The 17,577-nt window shown below is 42.5% G+C and overlaps 1 protein-coding gene across 2 annotated transcripts in view; it reads right to left on the reverse strand.

The window, feature by feature from the left end:
• The window catches only part of DLGAP1 (DLG associated protein 1), a 435,873-nt gene that overhangs the window by 97,364 nt on the left and 320,932 nt on the right, over positions 1-17,577 (reverse strand). For both annotated transcript variants that reach the window (XM_075142050.1, XM_075142051.1), the window contains one exon: positions 1,768-1,945. In XM_075142050.1, coding sequence (XP_074998151.1) covers positions 1,768-1,945 — 178 coding nt within the window. The remainder of the gene's footprint in view (positions 1-1,767; positions 1,946-17,577) is intronic.

A 17,577-nucleotide genomic window follows, 5' to 3' on the forward strand; every position in this document is an offset into this window, starting at 1 on the left:
AACCATTTACCCTGGCTTAATTAGTAATGGATGCTCAAGTTTCTAAACTGAGAATAGAGCCCTGAGCTTGCATTAAAGCACAATAATTATCACTGTAGGAAACATGCACACCGAAAACATCACTTGAGGATTTTGTTAGTTTTCAAGCATGCAAAAGGCCAAGATTGCAAGAGGAGATAAGACTGTGTTAGGGTGGTGGAAAAAAACATTAGAACTTCTTTTCCAGGATGAATTTTACCAAGGAAAACGTTATGCCAAGTATTTGCACACATAAATGAAAAGGGAATCTCAAACTGGATTTTATTTTTTCAAAGTAGAACATATTTTTTCAAAGGGAAATTGCTTAAAATAGCATGGAAGAGTAGTAGAGAGTACATCATAAAGAACAATCCTACAATGGTGGAGAATAGCCATATCCCCCAATAAATATCTCTGAATTAATGCTTTTTTTAAAAAAACCCAACTTCTTCATATTGGCAAATAACGCTCACTGGCAGGCAGCTTTGTATAAGTATTAGGTGTCCAGCTAAATAAGTAACCTAACCTAATGTTCATATAGTTGCCTCTGAGACCTGAATTTCAGTGCTGTTTCCTCCTAGATACATCCTGACCCTCCTTCTAGAGCATCAGCCCATACCCTATGCAAAGTGCCTCACTATAAAATACACTGGTGAATACTCTGAGGTTGCAATGCCCAAATATAGAATACCGCAGAAATTGAAACTACAGCTCCATTTTGAACGGCACACATATTTATTACGTCCACAGCTGAAGTCCTGGCATCAATGTTGTCATGCGCTTTTTTCGACATTGCAATGACTTGACCAATAATAAGGGCCCAGTATCTGGCACCACAAATCCTGCCCTGCTGCACTTCTGGACTAGTGTAAGAAAATTCTTTTATCCAAGTGATTTATCCAAATGATCCACTTAAGCAAACAAGCTAAAAATCATACCAAGGAGCTACAGGATTTAGCAGATGAATGACTGGCCCTCTGCCCTGTGGAGTGCTGGCACTTTTGCATTTCTTTCAGATCTGTCCCTGACCAATTCAACTGTACAAGCATGTTGTATGCAAGGACAGGCTATTTTATGATGCTAAAACTCATAAACTGAATGTGTCACAGCGGCCTTTATTCTTTTTCTAGTTTAGAATGAACATGAAAACATCTTACAGAATTTCAGGGCAATAATACCTTTGCACTTAATATATATACTGTGACATTTGTACTATATAGGTGAAAAGTTCAGAAGTGCATGGGGTTAAGAATGTATACAACAGCATAAAGAAAGCTTTAAAAATTCTAATAAAATACTAATAAAATTGTGACATACAAAATACTATGGACTTAATTTTCCTCTAGCATCTCACTCAGCATGTGAACATGGTTTTTTTGGAGGCATTCAAAAAAGTTTGATTTCAGGTACTAAGCACAAGATCCTTAAGAGAACACTGTTTAAAGACACTGTTGATGAGCACCTGCTTTTGGAAAAGAAAAATAAAAAATTAGGCTGCTCCTTCAGAAGAATTGCATGTTGTGCCAGTCATCCTTTTGCAAAGGGCAGGTTATGGCATTATCAGATGTTACCCTCTCAAAATGAAGATCATGTGAAAACATTTCTGTTTTCTTAAAAACGTTTTGAAAATGTGTGGCATGCAACAGCCTGATTCCACTCAAAGCAAAATCAAGTTTCTTCTATTGCAAGGGCTCGGCCGGTATCCAGCATGGCGGCTGCTCTCGGGGCCGCCGCGGGTGCGTCACCCACCTGACTGATGGTGCTCATGGCTCTCATGTAGCTCTCGTTGCGGGAGCGGAACTTGGGGGACGTCAGCAGCCCCGCGGGGTCCAGGCTGTCCAGGCTCCTGTTGATGGAGACTTCGCTCACTGCCCTCAGGTAACTGTGGCTCCGGATCTGAAGCTTTGGCGAGTGTTCACTGGATATCCTGGGAGATTTGGGAAAAAAGAAAAAAAGAGAAAATAGATATTTCATCAAATCTAAATGGCCTCACCAGGAGTGGGGTAAAGAAAGGAGAGGCCCAGCAGTAAGATTGGCTGCATGATCCTAAACACATAAGCTGAACATCCACTTCTCGAAATGCAGTTTGTAGGAACTGTAGGGGCTCTATTCCTCTAAAGGGTTGTTCCTCTGCAAAAACCTGGTGCTGATCAGACCTGCTGGTGCTGCGACGTTGATACCCACGTATGTACCTGTGTAATGGGGCTGCTTCTCATGGAGCTTTCAATGGCGTATGGGCAAATAGGGTAGGCAGATCATACACAACATGCAAATGCACTCACAGTACATCTTAATCTTGGAAGTTGGGGCACCCGATAAGGTTTGATATGCTTTAAATTTTATTTTATTCCTGGCTTAAGCCGAAAGTTGAGAAAATGTAGGCTAGGGAAGTAGCTTTAAATGACTTGATGTCAAATTAGAAGTTTAAAAACCACAGTTGTATTTCTGAAATGATAACATTCCCCAACTTTCCAATACCAGTGACAGATGAGATACACAAGTAGTCAGAAACAAACACAAAACCCCATAGGTAATGTGCATAAACTGCAGTACTCCTGCCATATGTGCTTAGAGTCAACTAGCAAAGGTTATAACGTGTAGCTACAGTCCTCCACCTGCGAGACATTTTATCCTCTGAAAATGCCGGCTAAATGCTGCCTTCACAATCTGAGACATCCTATAAAGATGAGTTACGAAAAGTGATCCATGTCATGCCTCTTATGCAATACAATTAATTTTGGGGATATTTCTTTTTAAACATTAGTCAATGGATAAAGTATTGAAAGGGTGATTCTTCAATATTTTTATTGGAATATCTTTAATATTCTCCAAGTATTACGAAGTAAACAAATTAAAATATTAACTAAATTTTCCATTTTTAAATGTAAATCTCATATGGATGTTTGCAGGTATATGAAAGGAAAATCTGTAACCTAATTACAGGCTTAATCTTGGTCCCCTAGTCTTTAGAAATACATACACAGCTGACCTGAAAGAAGAGAATCCATTTTATGTCTAATTCCTCAAGCATTTGCAGATATTTTGTATTCAAGTAGCTAACGATGGTAATTAGTATGAGCAATTTCCCAGTGGCATGCACAATTCTGGTAATTGTCAATGTATTTTAGGAGGACAATTCCATTGTGTAATCACATACCTAAGTAGTTCAGAAACTGGGTCTGTTTCTGAATGGTATAATACCGTAATAAAATCTAGGTCATCTCTACACTACCGTATTCTCTGGCTGCTAATTACCTGCCTAATAAAAATACGTAAACTTATGCTAATTACTCAATATTCCTGTCACAAGATGAAGCCTTTGCTTGCCATTTTTACTGTGCGTACGGTGCAATACTCACAGCAGTCATATTCGTATGCTTTGACTCCTTATGCCATTTGATCCCACATGACAAAAGCAGAAAGCTTTTCAAACATCATAATTAGTGGTGTTTCAAACTCAAAAAAGGAAGAGAAAATGATTAAAAGTGACTGCTACTAGCGGTTAGCTAAAACATTTTGAACTAACACTAACCATGGAACTCTTGGAAAAAAAAATCTTGTCTGTCATTTGATAAAAAAATAAAGAAATAAAAAAATAAAAAAGATAAAATGGAATGAATAATTCAACAGACAATTTTTCAGATGCATGTGAGCTACTTCACCATCCTGCAGATCTGTAAACTGATGAGCACTGCCTGAAATGCATTTCTTAAATTAATCCAAAAAGTATTTTATGAATATGTTGTGAACAGTTTGCTGCCAATATGTGACATGCAAAATTCAAATATGCTTGATTAGCTGCCAGTTAGGCAAATACGTCACCTGGGGCTGTCGCTGTTCACTGATTAGTTGAGCTCACAAGACGACTGCAGCACATCACCAAATTCGGTGCACAGATATTGCCAGACAGAAATCTGCAAGTGCTGAGGCAGGTGCCCTTCAAAGATTGGAACCAATATGACAAGATGCAGGTACCCAGAGCAGCAAGATTTAGCTGTGGCAGCCAGAGTACAGATCAGATCAGATGCTCCAAGTGTCATGGAAAGCCACCACAAAATATACAGAAATTAATTTTCTGTATGCATTAGTGTTGCATAACAACATTTTCCCAACTCTGGTTGAAACAAGGGCATCCATCCATGAGAGTAAATGTTTCCCTGTTGTTTCAGATTTGGGTGGTCAGCACAGCTGCCTTCTTTTTCTGACTGGTTTTGTTCCTGACTATACGACTGGCCATTTTGGCAGATATCTAGAACCATATTTTAGAGGTGGCCACTTATCTTAGCCTGCGCATACCTCCCATCTGTTGTATAAAACAGACTAGAATATTGGCAGCTGTTGGAGGAAGTGGCTCCTTGCTTACTGAGTGCTACAATCACTGTTTCACTGGATGTAGTGATGGGAAAAAAAAAAAGAGAAAGGACATTAAAGCATAGGCAAAGAAACATCTGAAGGTTTGCATTTACAATGATTAATACTGCTTTTATAGCTGTGTAATAAATTGTCACTATATTCTATAGTATGCTTCAATGAACAGCTGAAATGCCACTGGAAATTTTGAAAACATTCCACTTAGGAATAAATCTGGCTATGTATGACAGGGGAAGATCTGAATGTCTAATTTATTTTCTCAGAGTTACTACTACCAGTAACATATAAATGAAAAAATTATTTTCTTCCTTAAGGGTTCAACTCCATCTTCTATTTATCCTGCATTACCTAAACTTCTGTTTGTGCCATCATAATTTCCACTACTGAGTATGACAGCCAAGGGACTGAGACTTTAGGACAGCTCTTTGGCCAATACAAAACGGTCCGTTAGCTCCACTCACTGCATTGGATATATTAATTGGCAGAAGGAGGATGTGAATTATTAAAGATTTTGAACGAGCATCATTTCTGTGCTGCAGTGCCTGCTGGTGTGGCACGGGACAAGCGCTGAAGGGTAGTCCTGAACTCAGTGCCAGAGCCCTTTCAGAGGGGCTTATACACAGCTCATCCTTACTGCTGCGGTAAAAGAGAGATTTTGCCTGGCAGGCTTCTAGTCCCTTGTGGATACACAATGTGATGATGTTGGCTGAAGCAGCATTCGGGGAGCTTGCAGCAGGCATGGGGAGTCAGGTGTGCTTTGGGGCTGGGCTGTCCCCTAAGGCCACATGCTGCGTTCACAGGTGGCAGGTCTCCAAACCGGCTGCACCATCCTTTTTCCCCATATTGCTGCCCTTGCCCCAGGCCTCACCCCAGAGGATGGGCGCACAGCCACAATGGCAACACGCCGATAGTGCACGGGGCAGGAGGAGCAGCACTGCTAGATGTGCTTCCCAAGAATCACAGCAAGAGACACCAGGAGAAGATGAGGGCTTTGGGTTTCTGCCATTGCTGGCTGCCGTTGCGGGTGTCCCAAGGGGATTGACCAGAAAAGGAGCCAGCCCTGTGCTAAGGTGTGCGGAAAGGAGCCAGCCCTGTGCTAAGGTGACCAGTCCCGGTGGAGAAATAAAGGATCCCCTGGGTAAAGGAAGGCAAATGCCTCTAATCCACACTGTGCCTCGGGGAAGATTGAGGTACTCCGCCTGTGAGGGCAAAACGCTACTGAAAGCCCATGAGGGGCTCTGAGAGGCAGGAGAGTGTTCAGTTAAGCAGAAAACATGTTTCAGCGAAGCATCTAAAACAGAAGATCGTGTAGGTGTGCAAAGGAAATCTTTAAGCTACCTTTGCATACTGCCCTTTGGTTTCTGCTCTGTACATTTCAGACATACTGAGGCTGATTCTCCTGTTTTCATTCAAATATGGAAATGAAAAGATTTAAAATGCACACACCTAATCACCCCTACCACTGTTGCAATATGCATGTTAATAAATATTTTTCATTGAATCACAGAATCATTAAGGTTGGAAAAGACCTCTAAGATCATCGAGTCCAACCGTCAACCCAACACAACCATGACCACTAAACCATGTCCCTAAGCACCAAATCTACATGTCTTTTAAATACTTCCAGGGATGGTGACTCAACCACTTCCCTGGGCAGCCGGTTCCAATGTTTGACCTCTCTTTCAGTAAAGAATTTTTCATAATGTCCAATCTAAACCTCCCTTGGCGCCACTTGAGGCCATTTCCTCTTGTTCTATCGCTAGTTACTTGGGAGAAGAGACCAACACCCACCTCGCTACAACCTCCCTTCAGGTAGTTGTAGAGCGCGATGAGGTCTCCCCTCAGCCTCCTCTTCTCCAGACTGAACAACCCCAGTTCCCTCAGCCGCTCCTCATAAGGCTTGTGCTCCAGGCCCTTCACCAGCTTCGTTGCCCTTCTCTGGACACGCTCCAACACCTCCATGTCCTTCTTGTAGTGAGGGGCCCAGAACTGAACACAGTATTCGAGGTGCGGCCTCACCAGTGCCAAGTACAGGGGCACAATCACCTCCCTGCTCCTGCTGGCCACACTATTTCTGATACAGGCCAGGAGGTTATTGGCCTTCTTGGCCACCTGGGCACATTGCCGGCTCATGTTCAGCCGGCTGTTAACCAGCACCCCCAGGTCCTTTTCCTCCGGGCAGCTTTCCAGCCACTCTTCCCCAAGCCTGTAGCATTGCCTGGGGTTGTTGTGACCCAAGTGCAGGACCTGGCACTTGGCCTTGTTGAACCTCATACAGTTGGCCTCGGCCCATCGATCCAGCCTGTCCAGGTCCCTCTGCAGAGCCTTCCTACCCTCGAGCAGATCAACACTCCAAGTGTTACAGATGTGTTTGTATTTACACAGTCTTAATTCAGATGGAAACACATTTTGGTCCCTAATTTGCTTAATTGACTATTTGCAGAGTAAGGAGTTGGTCAGCATTGGTAAGCATGGGAGGAGCTAGGCTTAGCTGATTTGCTCTGGTTTGTACAGGGAAGTCTGAGACAGGGGCAGGAAATAGTCTTAGCCTAGTGCCTGACTCAGATGATGGTCCAGGATGAATGAAGGGAGAAGGAAAGCTATACACTATCTTTACATACTGCCTTATCATTTCTGACTTGTGTATGCTGGCTATAATTTAGTTCACTCAAATTTATATTAAAGGGTTTAAAACGCAGTGTTAGCAGATTAAAAGTGAAAAAGCTTTGAATATGTTCCTGGAAGAGTTTCTTTGCCTTCAAAATGGCTTTCAAATGCCAAAGAGAAGGTAGACACCAGGGATTTACAAGAACAGGCAAGTTTAGTTTCAAATATTTCCTTTTAATTTAGGAAAGCACGATGCACTCTGTCATATATGTGCTTTTTATGAAAAAAACTTTCATTTATTACGTTTCATTTCTGAATGAAAAAAGGGAGAGACAAGACTGACGATGGCTGTTTTTTTTCCCCTTTAGGCCAGACACAATATAAAAAAGCATTACAATGAAAGATAGTCCTAAGACTGTATTGTCTTCTGCAAGTTCAGCATTCAGATTCATGGCACAAAGCGCAGTGTTGTGCCAGATGGGTACTGTGCTATGCCAACACAAAATGACAAAGCAGAATAAAGTGAAAGTCCAGTAACATGTCCTGAATACTTCTGTAAGCCAGTAGAGGAGTGTGCTAAAATTTGCCTTCAAACAAACAGAAAGCCCCCAACAACACACCACACACAACCCAAAACCAAGAAAAAATAAACCTCAAAACCACCATTATTGTGAAATGCCCCAGCTCTCATTTTTGTAGCCTAAAAAGGACAGCTTATTTCCCCGGGACTTAATTATACTAGGCTGAATGCCCCACCTCTGGCGTGGCTGATGGGCACATGCAACATACATTTCTGTGCTTAATTTTATTTGCTTTTTAGAGTTGTTAGAAGGTAGACTAATCCAGTGCAGTCTGACACACAAACACTGAAGGACATCAGGGAGGAACATGTACTGAACAAAGTCATTCAAGTGCATCAGTCATGATACGGGTTACCAGGCTGGGGTAATTTGATCATGTTGGCACCACTGCTTTTTCAGTGCAGCAAAACACAAATGTGTCATGCTACCGACAGAGACAAGGGCAGCACATAAAGAGTTTTGAGCATTCTTTCCCCTCACCAGCGATTTTTCTGGGTTTTGAAGATCTCCTTTTCTGCTTTTGTTTATAATCAAGTGAACCTCCTCATGGGGATTTCCCACCTTGAATCTAAAAAAAAAAAAAACACACCTCTCTTCAAGTCCTTAGTGTGTTGCTAAAGAGCCAAGTGTGAGAAAGAAAAATCTAAAACTTGGAGACAACCAGAAAAAGCTCATCTGCTGAAGAGCAATTCAATGTTATCAGCACAAAATTGGCATCTCCTTCCTTTTGCGTTATAAAAGATTCCACTGATCAGACTACAAATCATCCTCATTGCATGGACCAGCCAACACATACCACAAAGCTGCGTGGGACATGCCAGTGTCACAGGGTTTGCCAAGGGTGAGAAGAGGCAGAAATTGCAGTACGGTGTATTTGTCTCTCTGCTTGATTTTACAGATTCTGGTAGGGCTGCAGAGGAAAGCACTTAAAAAAAAATAAATCTAGAAGTCCACACAGTTTGGTGTCAGGCAGCTCTCTAACTTGTCTACCTCCAGCTGTTTGGGTTTTTTGAGTAAGCACATGGTGTCCTGCCAGAGAGCTCCTGTTTGTTTGATAGAGGACTGGATGAACTGGATCAACATTTTGTAGTAGGAAATGCTTGTAAAAAGCCCAGTCCCTTTTAAAACTCTCCACATCTGGCTACTGCCAGCTTCAGAATCAGCCATGAAACCACTTCTTTGTGATTTTATTACAAAACTGCTTCCCTCTCAAAGGACATGGAATCATTGGGTTGTTTTATTCCTTTTCAGGGTGTGGGGGTGCTGAGGTTGTATGACCATGTTTCAAGAGCATCTTTAGCCCTTAATAAGTATTAAAATGTTAGCAAACAAAGCTGACTACTGCATAAAAATTCACATATACATTAAAACAAAGCTTCCCCTTTATTTCAAAGATCTTCTCAGGTGTTGTGTACAATAAAAAAAAATAGGCCAATGAACTGAAGGAACCTTTCCCTTGCCATTGACGTGCTGTACCTTCTCTCTGCTTTCTAAACATGGCGAAAGAATAGAGCACAGCATGGAAGGGGCACATAATGCCATATGCAATTGAGTTGGTAAGAGAAGCAGATGGAAGATGATGCAGACAGACATTATACAATTCTCCTTAACCAGAAATCTGGTCTACATGCTGGTGCTGATTCCCATGTGGGGGTGTGTGTGGGGGGAATAGTTGTGAGCGCTCTTCTGTTCCACCCTGGAGAGTGAAAAGAAGTGCTGACGCGTAGAAACAGTTCAACCCAGATGAACCAGCTCAACCCAGTGATGCCAGGGTAAGCCATTTCTGTACAACAACACACAAGTTTTGTTTACACTAGAAGAGAAATGCATTCTCTCTTGTCACACCTAGCAGGGTATAACATCGTCAGTAGTGCCCAGCTTGAGAAGAGTAGCTTTCCTCTCAGAAGACCCTCTGAGGAAAGCTGTGGGCCTTCATGTCCTGTATTGCCAATCTTACTGAGTACGGGCATAAAAGGGTTTTTGGAGATTCTTCCCTGAGGAAAAGATGTCTGAACTTAGACCAAATGTGTGACATAAGGCTATTGCCTTTTTCAGCACAAGTCTCCTTTGGGCTGGCACTAATAATCCCCGGAACAAGTGGTGCTCACCAACAGAGAAGATATTTATCTAAGCTGGAAAAGCTCTTGCCGTGTATCAGGTATAGCACTAAGAACGAACACTGGCGGAGGGCCTGAGCAGGTCAGCCATGCCTGCAGCCCTGCCTGGAGCCCTTTGGCCTATGTTGGGGTGAGGATGAATCCTTTGGTGCTCTCTCTATTAAAGCCCTCCACCACTGCTTTGATGAACTCTTTCTTTGCTGGCACAAAAGTCAAACCCTCCTTCCTGCGGAAGGCGCTCCTTCAGCTCCCATCGGCAAGGCCAGGCTCACCCACCTGATCCCACATCACGTTACGTTCTTGGTTACTTCAGTGGTTACTGACCTGCTACACCACTTAGACATACACAAGGCTATAGGGCCGGATGAGATCCACCCAAGGGTACTGAGGGAGCTGGTGGAAGTGCTCACCAAGCCACTTCCAATCCTCTATCAGCAGTCCTGGCTAACCGGGGAGGTCCCAGTTGAGTGGAGGTTAGCAAATGTCACACCCATCTACAAGAAGGGCCAGAAGGAGGATCTGGAAACCACAGGCCTGTCAGTCTGACCTTGGTGCCGGGGAGGGTTATGGAGCAGATCATCCTGAGTGCCATCACGCAGCATGTACAGGGCAATCAGGTCATTAAGCCCAGTCAGCAGGGGTTTATGAAAGGCAGGTCCTGCTTGACCAACCTGATCTCCTTCTATAACAAGGTGACCCAGTTGGTAGATGAGGGAAAGGCTGTGGATGTTGTCTAGGTAGACTTTAGCAAAGCCTTTGACACCGTTTCCCACAGCATTCTCCTGGAGAAACTGGCTGTTCATGGCTTGGACGAGCGTACTCTTCGCTGGGTAAAAAACTGGCTGGATGGCTGGGCTCAGAGAGTTGTGGTGAACAGAGTTAAATCCAGTTGGCAACCAGTCACGAGTGGTGTTCCCCAGGGCTCAGTATTGGGGCCAGTTCTGTTCAATATCTTTATCAATGATCTGGACGAGGGGATCGAGTGCTCCCTCAGTAAGTTTGCAGATGACAAACTCAAGCGGGAGTGTTGATCTGCTCGAGGGTAGGAAGGCTCTGCAGAGGGACCTGGACAGGCTGGATCGATGGGCTGAGGCCAACTGTATGAGGTTCAACAAGGCCAAGGGCCGGGTCCTGCACTTGGGTCACAACAACCCCAGGCAACGCTACAGGCTTGGGGAAGGGTCGCTGGAAAGCTGCCCAGAGGAAAAGGACCTGGGGGTGCTGGTCGACAGCCGGCTGAACATGAGCCAGCAGTGTGCCCAGGTGGCCAAGAAGGCCAATAGCCTCCTGGCTTGTATCAGAAATAGTGTGGCGAGCAAGAATGGGGAAGTGATCGTGCTCCTGTACTTGGCACTGGTGAGGCTGCACCTCGAATCCTGTGTTCAGTTCTGGGCCCCTCACTACAAGAAGGACATTGAGGTGCTGGAGTGTGTCCAAAGAAGGGCAACGAAGCTGGTGAAGGGCCTGGAGCACAAGTCTTATGAGGAGCAGCTGAAGGAACTGGGGTTGTTTGGCCTGGAGAAAAGGAGGCTGAGGGGAGACCTCATCGTGCTCTACAACTACCTGAAAGGAGGTTGTAGTGAGGTGGGTGTTGGTCTCTTCTCCCAAGTAACTAGCGATAGGACAAGAGGAAATGGCCTCAAGTTGCACCAGGGGAGGTTTAGATTGGATATTAGGAAAAATTTCTTCACTGAAAGGGTTGTGAAGCATTGGAACAGGCTGCCCAGGGAAGTGGTTGAGTCACCATCCCTGGAGGTATTTAAAAGATGTGTAGATGTGGCGCTTAGGGACATGGTTTAGTGGTGGACTTGGCAGTGCTAGGTTAACGGTTGGGCTTGATGATCTTAAAGGTCTTTTCCAACTTAAATAATTCTGTGCCACCCCTCCCCTCAAAAGTCATCCACACTCTGCTCAGATTAAACTCTTATTTTAATAATTCAAGCATTTCAGTCTGCCAGCCAGCCACTGAGAGCTTGTGTTTGAGGGCAATCCCTCCAAGAAGGAGGGAAGGAGATGCCTCCAGGTCCGCTCAGGCACAGCTTTTGGCATTGGACATGGACTGCTTCACTGCTACCTCTGTAATTGCTGTTATTATCGTAAGTGAGTCAAATCATACTGTCATTTTCCTCCTCTTGGGTGTCTGGTAACACACTCAAAACATCCTCTCGCACACCTGCGGATCTGCACTTCCTGATGCATTCGCGGCGAGAACTGAAGATTGAGTCTCAGTCTGTAATAATATTAAGCTTACTCCTACTCAGAATACTGACAGACAGCTTTTTTCCTTTTTTAACCTCGGGGTATCTGGGATCAAGATATTCCCTGTTGCAGTCCTTGTGCTATTCTACAAAAATCACAGTCTCCACAAGCTCGGACCTTACCTGCTTAATTTAATTTTCAGGTCTCCCCCATTCATACATTAAAAGTTTGATTAATTCTGCCAGTGGGAAAAACCAAGTATTACAGCTCTCTGCCAAACTGCAGGAGGAAAGCAGTTACTTTTCAGGAATGTCACCCAGCCGTGTGCTGAGCTGGCTGCACAACCAGCCCTCCCTGCTTAGCACCGCAATTTATGCAGGAGCTCTGGCTTGCTCCTGGGAGTGGGATGATAGCGCTCCAGCTCAGCTAAAAGACATCTTCTGGGCAGACTTCCCATAACGGAAAGTCCTCCTGTGCTACTCCAAGTTACAACATTGGGCAGTATTTATCTACAAATAATGTTTTCCAGTAAGTACTAAAAAAGTATTTGCTGTTGAATGTCACTGCAGTTTTTATCTAAGAGCAATTTTTCCTGACAAATTGCAATGCATTTTCAGTGTTCAGTGTCCTCAACTCCACATGGAGTGAGGACCTGAAACCAGGTGACAGTCACCCACAAACTGCTTGGTTATGAAGCCCTGCCACGTGCCTGCTTCTGAATCACCTAGTTCAGAAAGACATTTCCAAACATCTGAGCTAGATCTGTATAAACATCTCCCAGTGAGATCAGGAACACATCTTAGTTTTACAAGTCAACGCCGTTACTCTAAAACCTTCACATAAATAAGCAGCCACCTGCATTTTCCAAAAATGCATTTTACATATGCAGCATTTTTCCACTTCCTATTCAGTCTTCTGCCATTGCAAAAATTTCAGATACCTACTAAAAAAAAGGCAGATTCAACACCAGCTGTACAGATGTGCAACACAAACCAAACTATTGGAGAACTCCGAAAAGCAAGTACATTTTAAAGCAATGAGGAGGGTAGGCTAGTAACTCTGTAAGGGAGAAGGGAAGAATCCCAAGTCCAGCTAAGCTAAGGGCCTGAGCTCACCTTCTTACATCTCTGAGTAACAGCATTACCTCCAACTGAATGTTCGAGACAGCAAGATTCAATACAGGGCCAAGCATGCTAACGTGACAAATACTTTGAGTATCTCGCCCGCTGTGGGCACGCATTATTTCTTGATAACGCCTGCAAATTGTTGACCTGGACTGTAATATGTGCTGGTGGTGACTGCGGATTTTCTCTCCTCTTCTCTCTTGATGGGTTCACTTTGAAAGATCATATGTGCATTCTGACTAAGTGGCTATTTCAGTATCCTCTATTTTAGCTGGTTTGTATTTGAAGAACACTAAGCAGTTTAAAGTGCCTGAAGAGAAGACTAAGATTGCTTTTTCTTCTTTTCTAAGCAAGTACTTCTAACGTATTACATTTTGTTTCTCTGCAGACACTGGGGAGGTGGTGACTTGAAATCCAAGCTACTGCTGATGGCACAGGGGTTGAGAGGGGGGTGAGAAGACAGAGCAGTGACCTCCTGGATAACTCTACAGCCAGTTTCTCAAGCTGTGTCTGGATAACTATAGCTTGGAGCTCAGATATGACTTGCAGCCATCCCTTCCTGATAAAAAAACCCCAAAGATTTGGGGGGAAACTGTTCAAATAGAGTTATCACTGACTAAGGTAAAACCCTACAACTTTTCCTGTCATACCAAAGAAGCTGGCAATACTAACTTTTCTTCTATAATTTTATTTAAAGTAATGTCTAGAACATAAGTAAATGAAAAAATAACCGTGTACAGTAGGGTTTCTGGCAAATTCTCTACTGATTCTCTGGGCAGCAGTCTCTACTGCTCTGGGAGATTTTCCCTTTTATCACTGATATTGCACAGCAAAAGTGATACCCCAGGAGCAGGGAGACTTTCCCTCCATGTAACTTTACCAGAGCTATTCCTCAGAAAAAAGAAGCTGATACCACTTTCCCTTCAGGTGCTTTTACATCAAATGAAATCCCTCGAAACAAACCCAGATAATTTAAAACCCCCAGCCGTCCATGTGTATTTCATAACTCTCTCTTTCCATTCCAAAGTCTTTCCAGTTTTGTTTTGCAGTGACTACAAAAATCTCAGTCTGCTGTATTGAGATACAACCTGTGATAACCTGTTATTTCAGGTATGTGTGAAATATATTGTGGTCTGGGCAAGTTGGCTTGTCAATAGTTTTATAAACAGGGCCAAAGCACTGAATATCTCGAGGTGGAAGTCTGCAGTTGACTTCCATTATGAAAACTTTTCCGATAAATAGATTTTTTTTCAAAAGATGTAAAATCATGCTTAACACACACTTTTAGATTTTTTTTTTCCTTTTTTTAAAAACAGATGCCTTCTGTGTTATAGGCTATCATTGGGCCAAACTTGTTCAGAATGAATCCTGATAAAGCAGAACAAAGGAAAAAATGTCTTGAGAAGCTGCATAGTAGTGCCAAACCTAGCTGGGGACTGAAAGGGATTTTTTTTAAAAAATTATTTAAAATATATATCTTTTAATCCCATGAAAAAGAAATACTCTGAACCATTTATTTGGGTCTGGGAGTAAAGGAATGGAGAACCTGTTATATGCCATTTATCATGCTGTTAGTGTCAAGTGCAATGATTCAGATAGAGACAATGAGGAAATATTTCCGAAGAGTGGATGCTCTTCAGGGCTGAGGATCTTCAAAGAGGTTTTGCCTCTCATTTTAAAGGAAGAAAGCCTTTAACTCCTGAGAAAGTCAGCTGAGAAAGTCCTGTAATAGTAGGCATTCTTAAGTATTTCCAAATATTTATTTGAATTTAACTGTCATACTTAGAATCAAAATATATGCTTTACCGAATTGGGACACTGCTCTTTTCAATGAAAAATTAAAGCAAAAAAATCCAGCAAGGTCAAATGAAAAAGAGAAAAAGTGCCCAAACTTCTGTGTTTGCATAGGGAAAGGAATAAAGCTATTTCCTTACAGAGGACTGTTTAATAGTGTGTGGTCTCTCCTGTGTAAGACCAACCAACCACCTGTGAATGAGTTAAGAAAAAATTCTTTCCTTTTCAAAGCATAATGTTACGATACATGGTGAAGCTGAAGATGGCCTTCTGTCCTACTCAGAAGATGAAAATATCTGGATATCTACGTTTTTGTTTAAAACACTGTACCAGAAAAAAAAAAGGAAAGATAAACTCTAAAATTTTCTGGATAAGTAACTTCTATCTGGCATTTAAAAGCATGGGCAACGGACTGTGGCTCATGGGTTCCGATTTCAGTGTTGACAGAAATTTGCTGTGTGACCTGGAGAGGAAGTCATATAAACCCTCAGGCTCAGCAAACAAGTATGTTAATACTTCCCTACAGCACCTCTCAGGTGGCTTCGTGATGCTGAATTAAAGTTAGCAAACATGACTGAGGTTCTTCGTTGGAAGAGAATAGCAGCATTGTATTTTTATTATATTACTGGAGACAAAGGTGACAGAATGACTGAAATAATAAACTTCAGTCCCAGAGACAGATATTGTACATAAAGTGGAAGAGCTGGTTAATAAAGAGTAAAGAGTGTTTGGTATGATGGTCAAAAGGTACTTTAGAAAATGCATTTTTCGATTAAAACCATTATTGACTATGGATGGTGATTTACGATATCATCTCAAGTCAATGGTTTTGCTGAGGTAAGACAGAACTCTTTGAAAAGATCTCCAGCCTAATAAAACTTCAGTGAGCTATGGAAAAGTTTAATGCCTAAAAAGTCAATTTTAAGCAAAGCGTAATTAAACCTATATTACTTTCTCAAGCCTCACAACTCTTATGAGGGGGGCTGCAATTTTGCCCTTAAGTTATATAATTTAATTGAGTTGTATGAATAAGTACCCTCTTCCTTAGACGACCTCTTCCTTAAATGGCTGTTGTACTTATAGCAGCTATTTTTATTGCTCAGTTTTTTTGTCACCTCGATTAGGAAAATAGCAACATTATGATAATATATTAATCCATTTCTTATCGTCAGGAGCAACAGAGCAGAGACCTGTCTCATGATGTTTGAACACCAGCATGTCTTTGCGTGCAGGCGAGATGCACAGGGCCACCTTCGAAGGTCTGCTCAGCATCCTGGGACTCTGGCTTCTCCTGTGATGTGCCAGGTAAGGACCAATTCGTCAATACACCAAATTTTGTCCCTCCGACTTAGTAGATAGGGGTTGCTGCTAGGCAAAATTAAGTGGAGCATCCCAGCTCTGCAGCACCTTTACATTTTCCTGAACTATCCACCAAGGGATGTGTTTGGTCTCTCTTAATGACATGAACATGCCTGAGCTGCCCGCTGGTATATGGGCATGCACTGAGATGCAGGTAGATGGAGGAAGCACTAATACCCTGCTCACTGTCCAAGCACAGTTCCCAGTATTGCACCATGAGTAGACAAACTAAGCTGCCTCAAATTCATCACTTTTTCAGTTTAGCGTACATCAGAGATCAGCTGGATTTGGTGTAATGTACCGTGTGGGACCACAGAAATGCAATAGAAGTGGGGTGACCTTCTTTACGTGACTGCTACTGGGAATCATGTAATATAATGTACAGAAGGGAGCAGGAAAGCTTGAGAACACTGTAGAGAGGTGGTCTTGCAAAATTGAAAGCTGGTCACGTAACATAGTCACGGACATGTGCACAGAGGCACCATGGATTACCAAGCAGGCAGAGAGCTGGAGGATGCTAGCCCAAAAAAAGTAAATTCCCAGTAGCTAAGCTAATGGAATAATTCCTCGAGATGTTAATAAAGAGCTCCATTTATTCTCACTGGAGCCGGCCAGGCAGCCACTAGAGGGAGGAATAATCTAGTGCTGCAAATGATTGCTATTTATTACACTTCTGCAATGCATTATGTTTTTCTTAAAGCTCATCTCATGAGGCTTGCAAAACCCTTCTAGATAAAGGGAAAAAACCCTCGAGTTTTCACAGTTGGTGAAGAAAACACACAAACACAAAGTTCAAGGACTTAAGAAACAGCAAGCATATAAAAAAGATGCTGCACATCTATTATATCTTAGAATATATTCTGATTTTTACAGCCCAGATGAATTGTGGACCTGATTTCCAATTAATTAGGATTCATAGGGCAATTTGCGTTCATAGCATTCAGCATATCATTACACAAATGGTAGGATTTAAAGCTTTTTTATGTGCTTTTCATGAATGAAAGTATTTTTCTTGGTGACTAAAAAGGGCAGGTCAGCACTGGGGTTGAAAAAGGAACTTTCCTTCTGTACAGAAACCGGCAACTTGCTAAAAACGTTACTTCCGTATTCTTTAAGAATAAAAGAAAGTAGAAACCAAAGAAAAGCCCAACACAATAATACACTCTCAATGGCTGTATTACCAATCTTGCTCCTTTCACTATGCTAAATATCCATTTATAACAGGAAGGAAGCAATTTGGATATGTGAAAGCAGGTTTTTGTGTGTACAGCTATTCACTACTCACTAATGAGAAGATATTCAGTGACAGGAAAATGCTAAATACAATTAAAAAGTTGTTTTTATCTAAAGATAAACAAATAATTAATTAGATGGGTAATTGCTAGATGTTTAGCAGGTCAAATCTTG

This window comes from Calonectris borealis, chromosome 2, assembly GCF_964195595.1.
Source record: "Calonectris borealis chromosome 2, bCalBor7.hap1.2, whole genome shotgun sequence".
Lineage (NCBI taxonomy): Eukaryota > Metazoa > Chordata > Aves > Procellariiformes > Procellariidae > Calonectris > Calonectris borealis.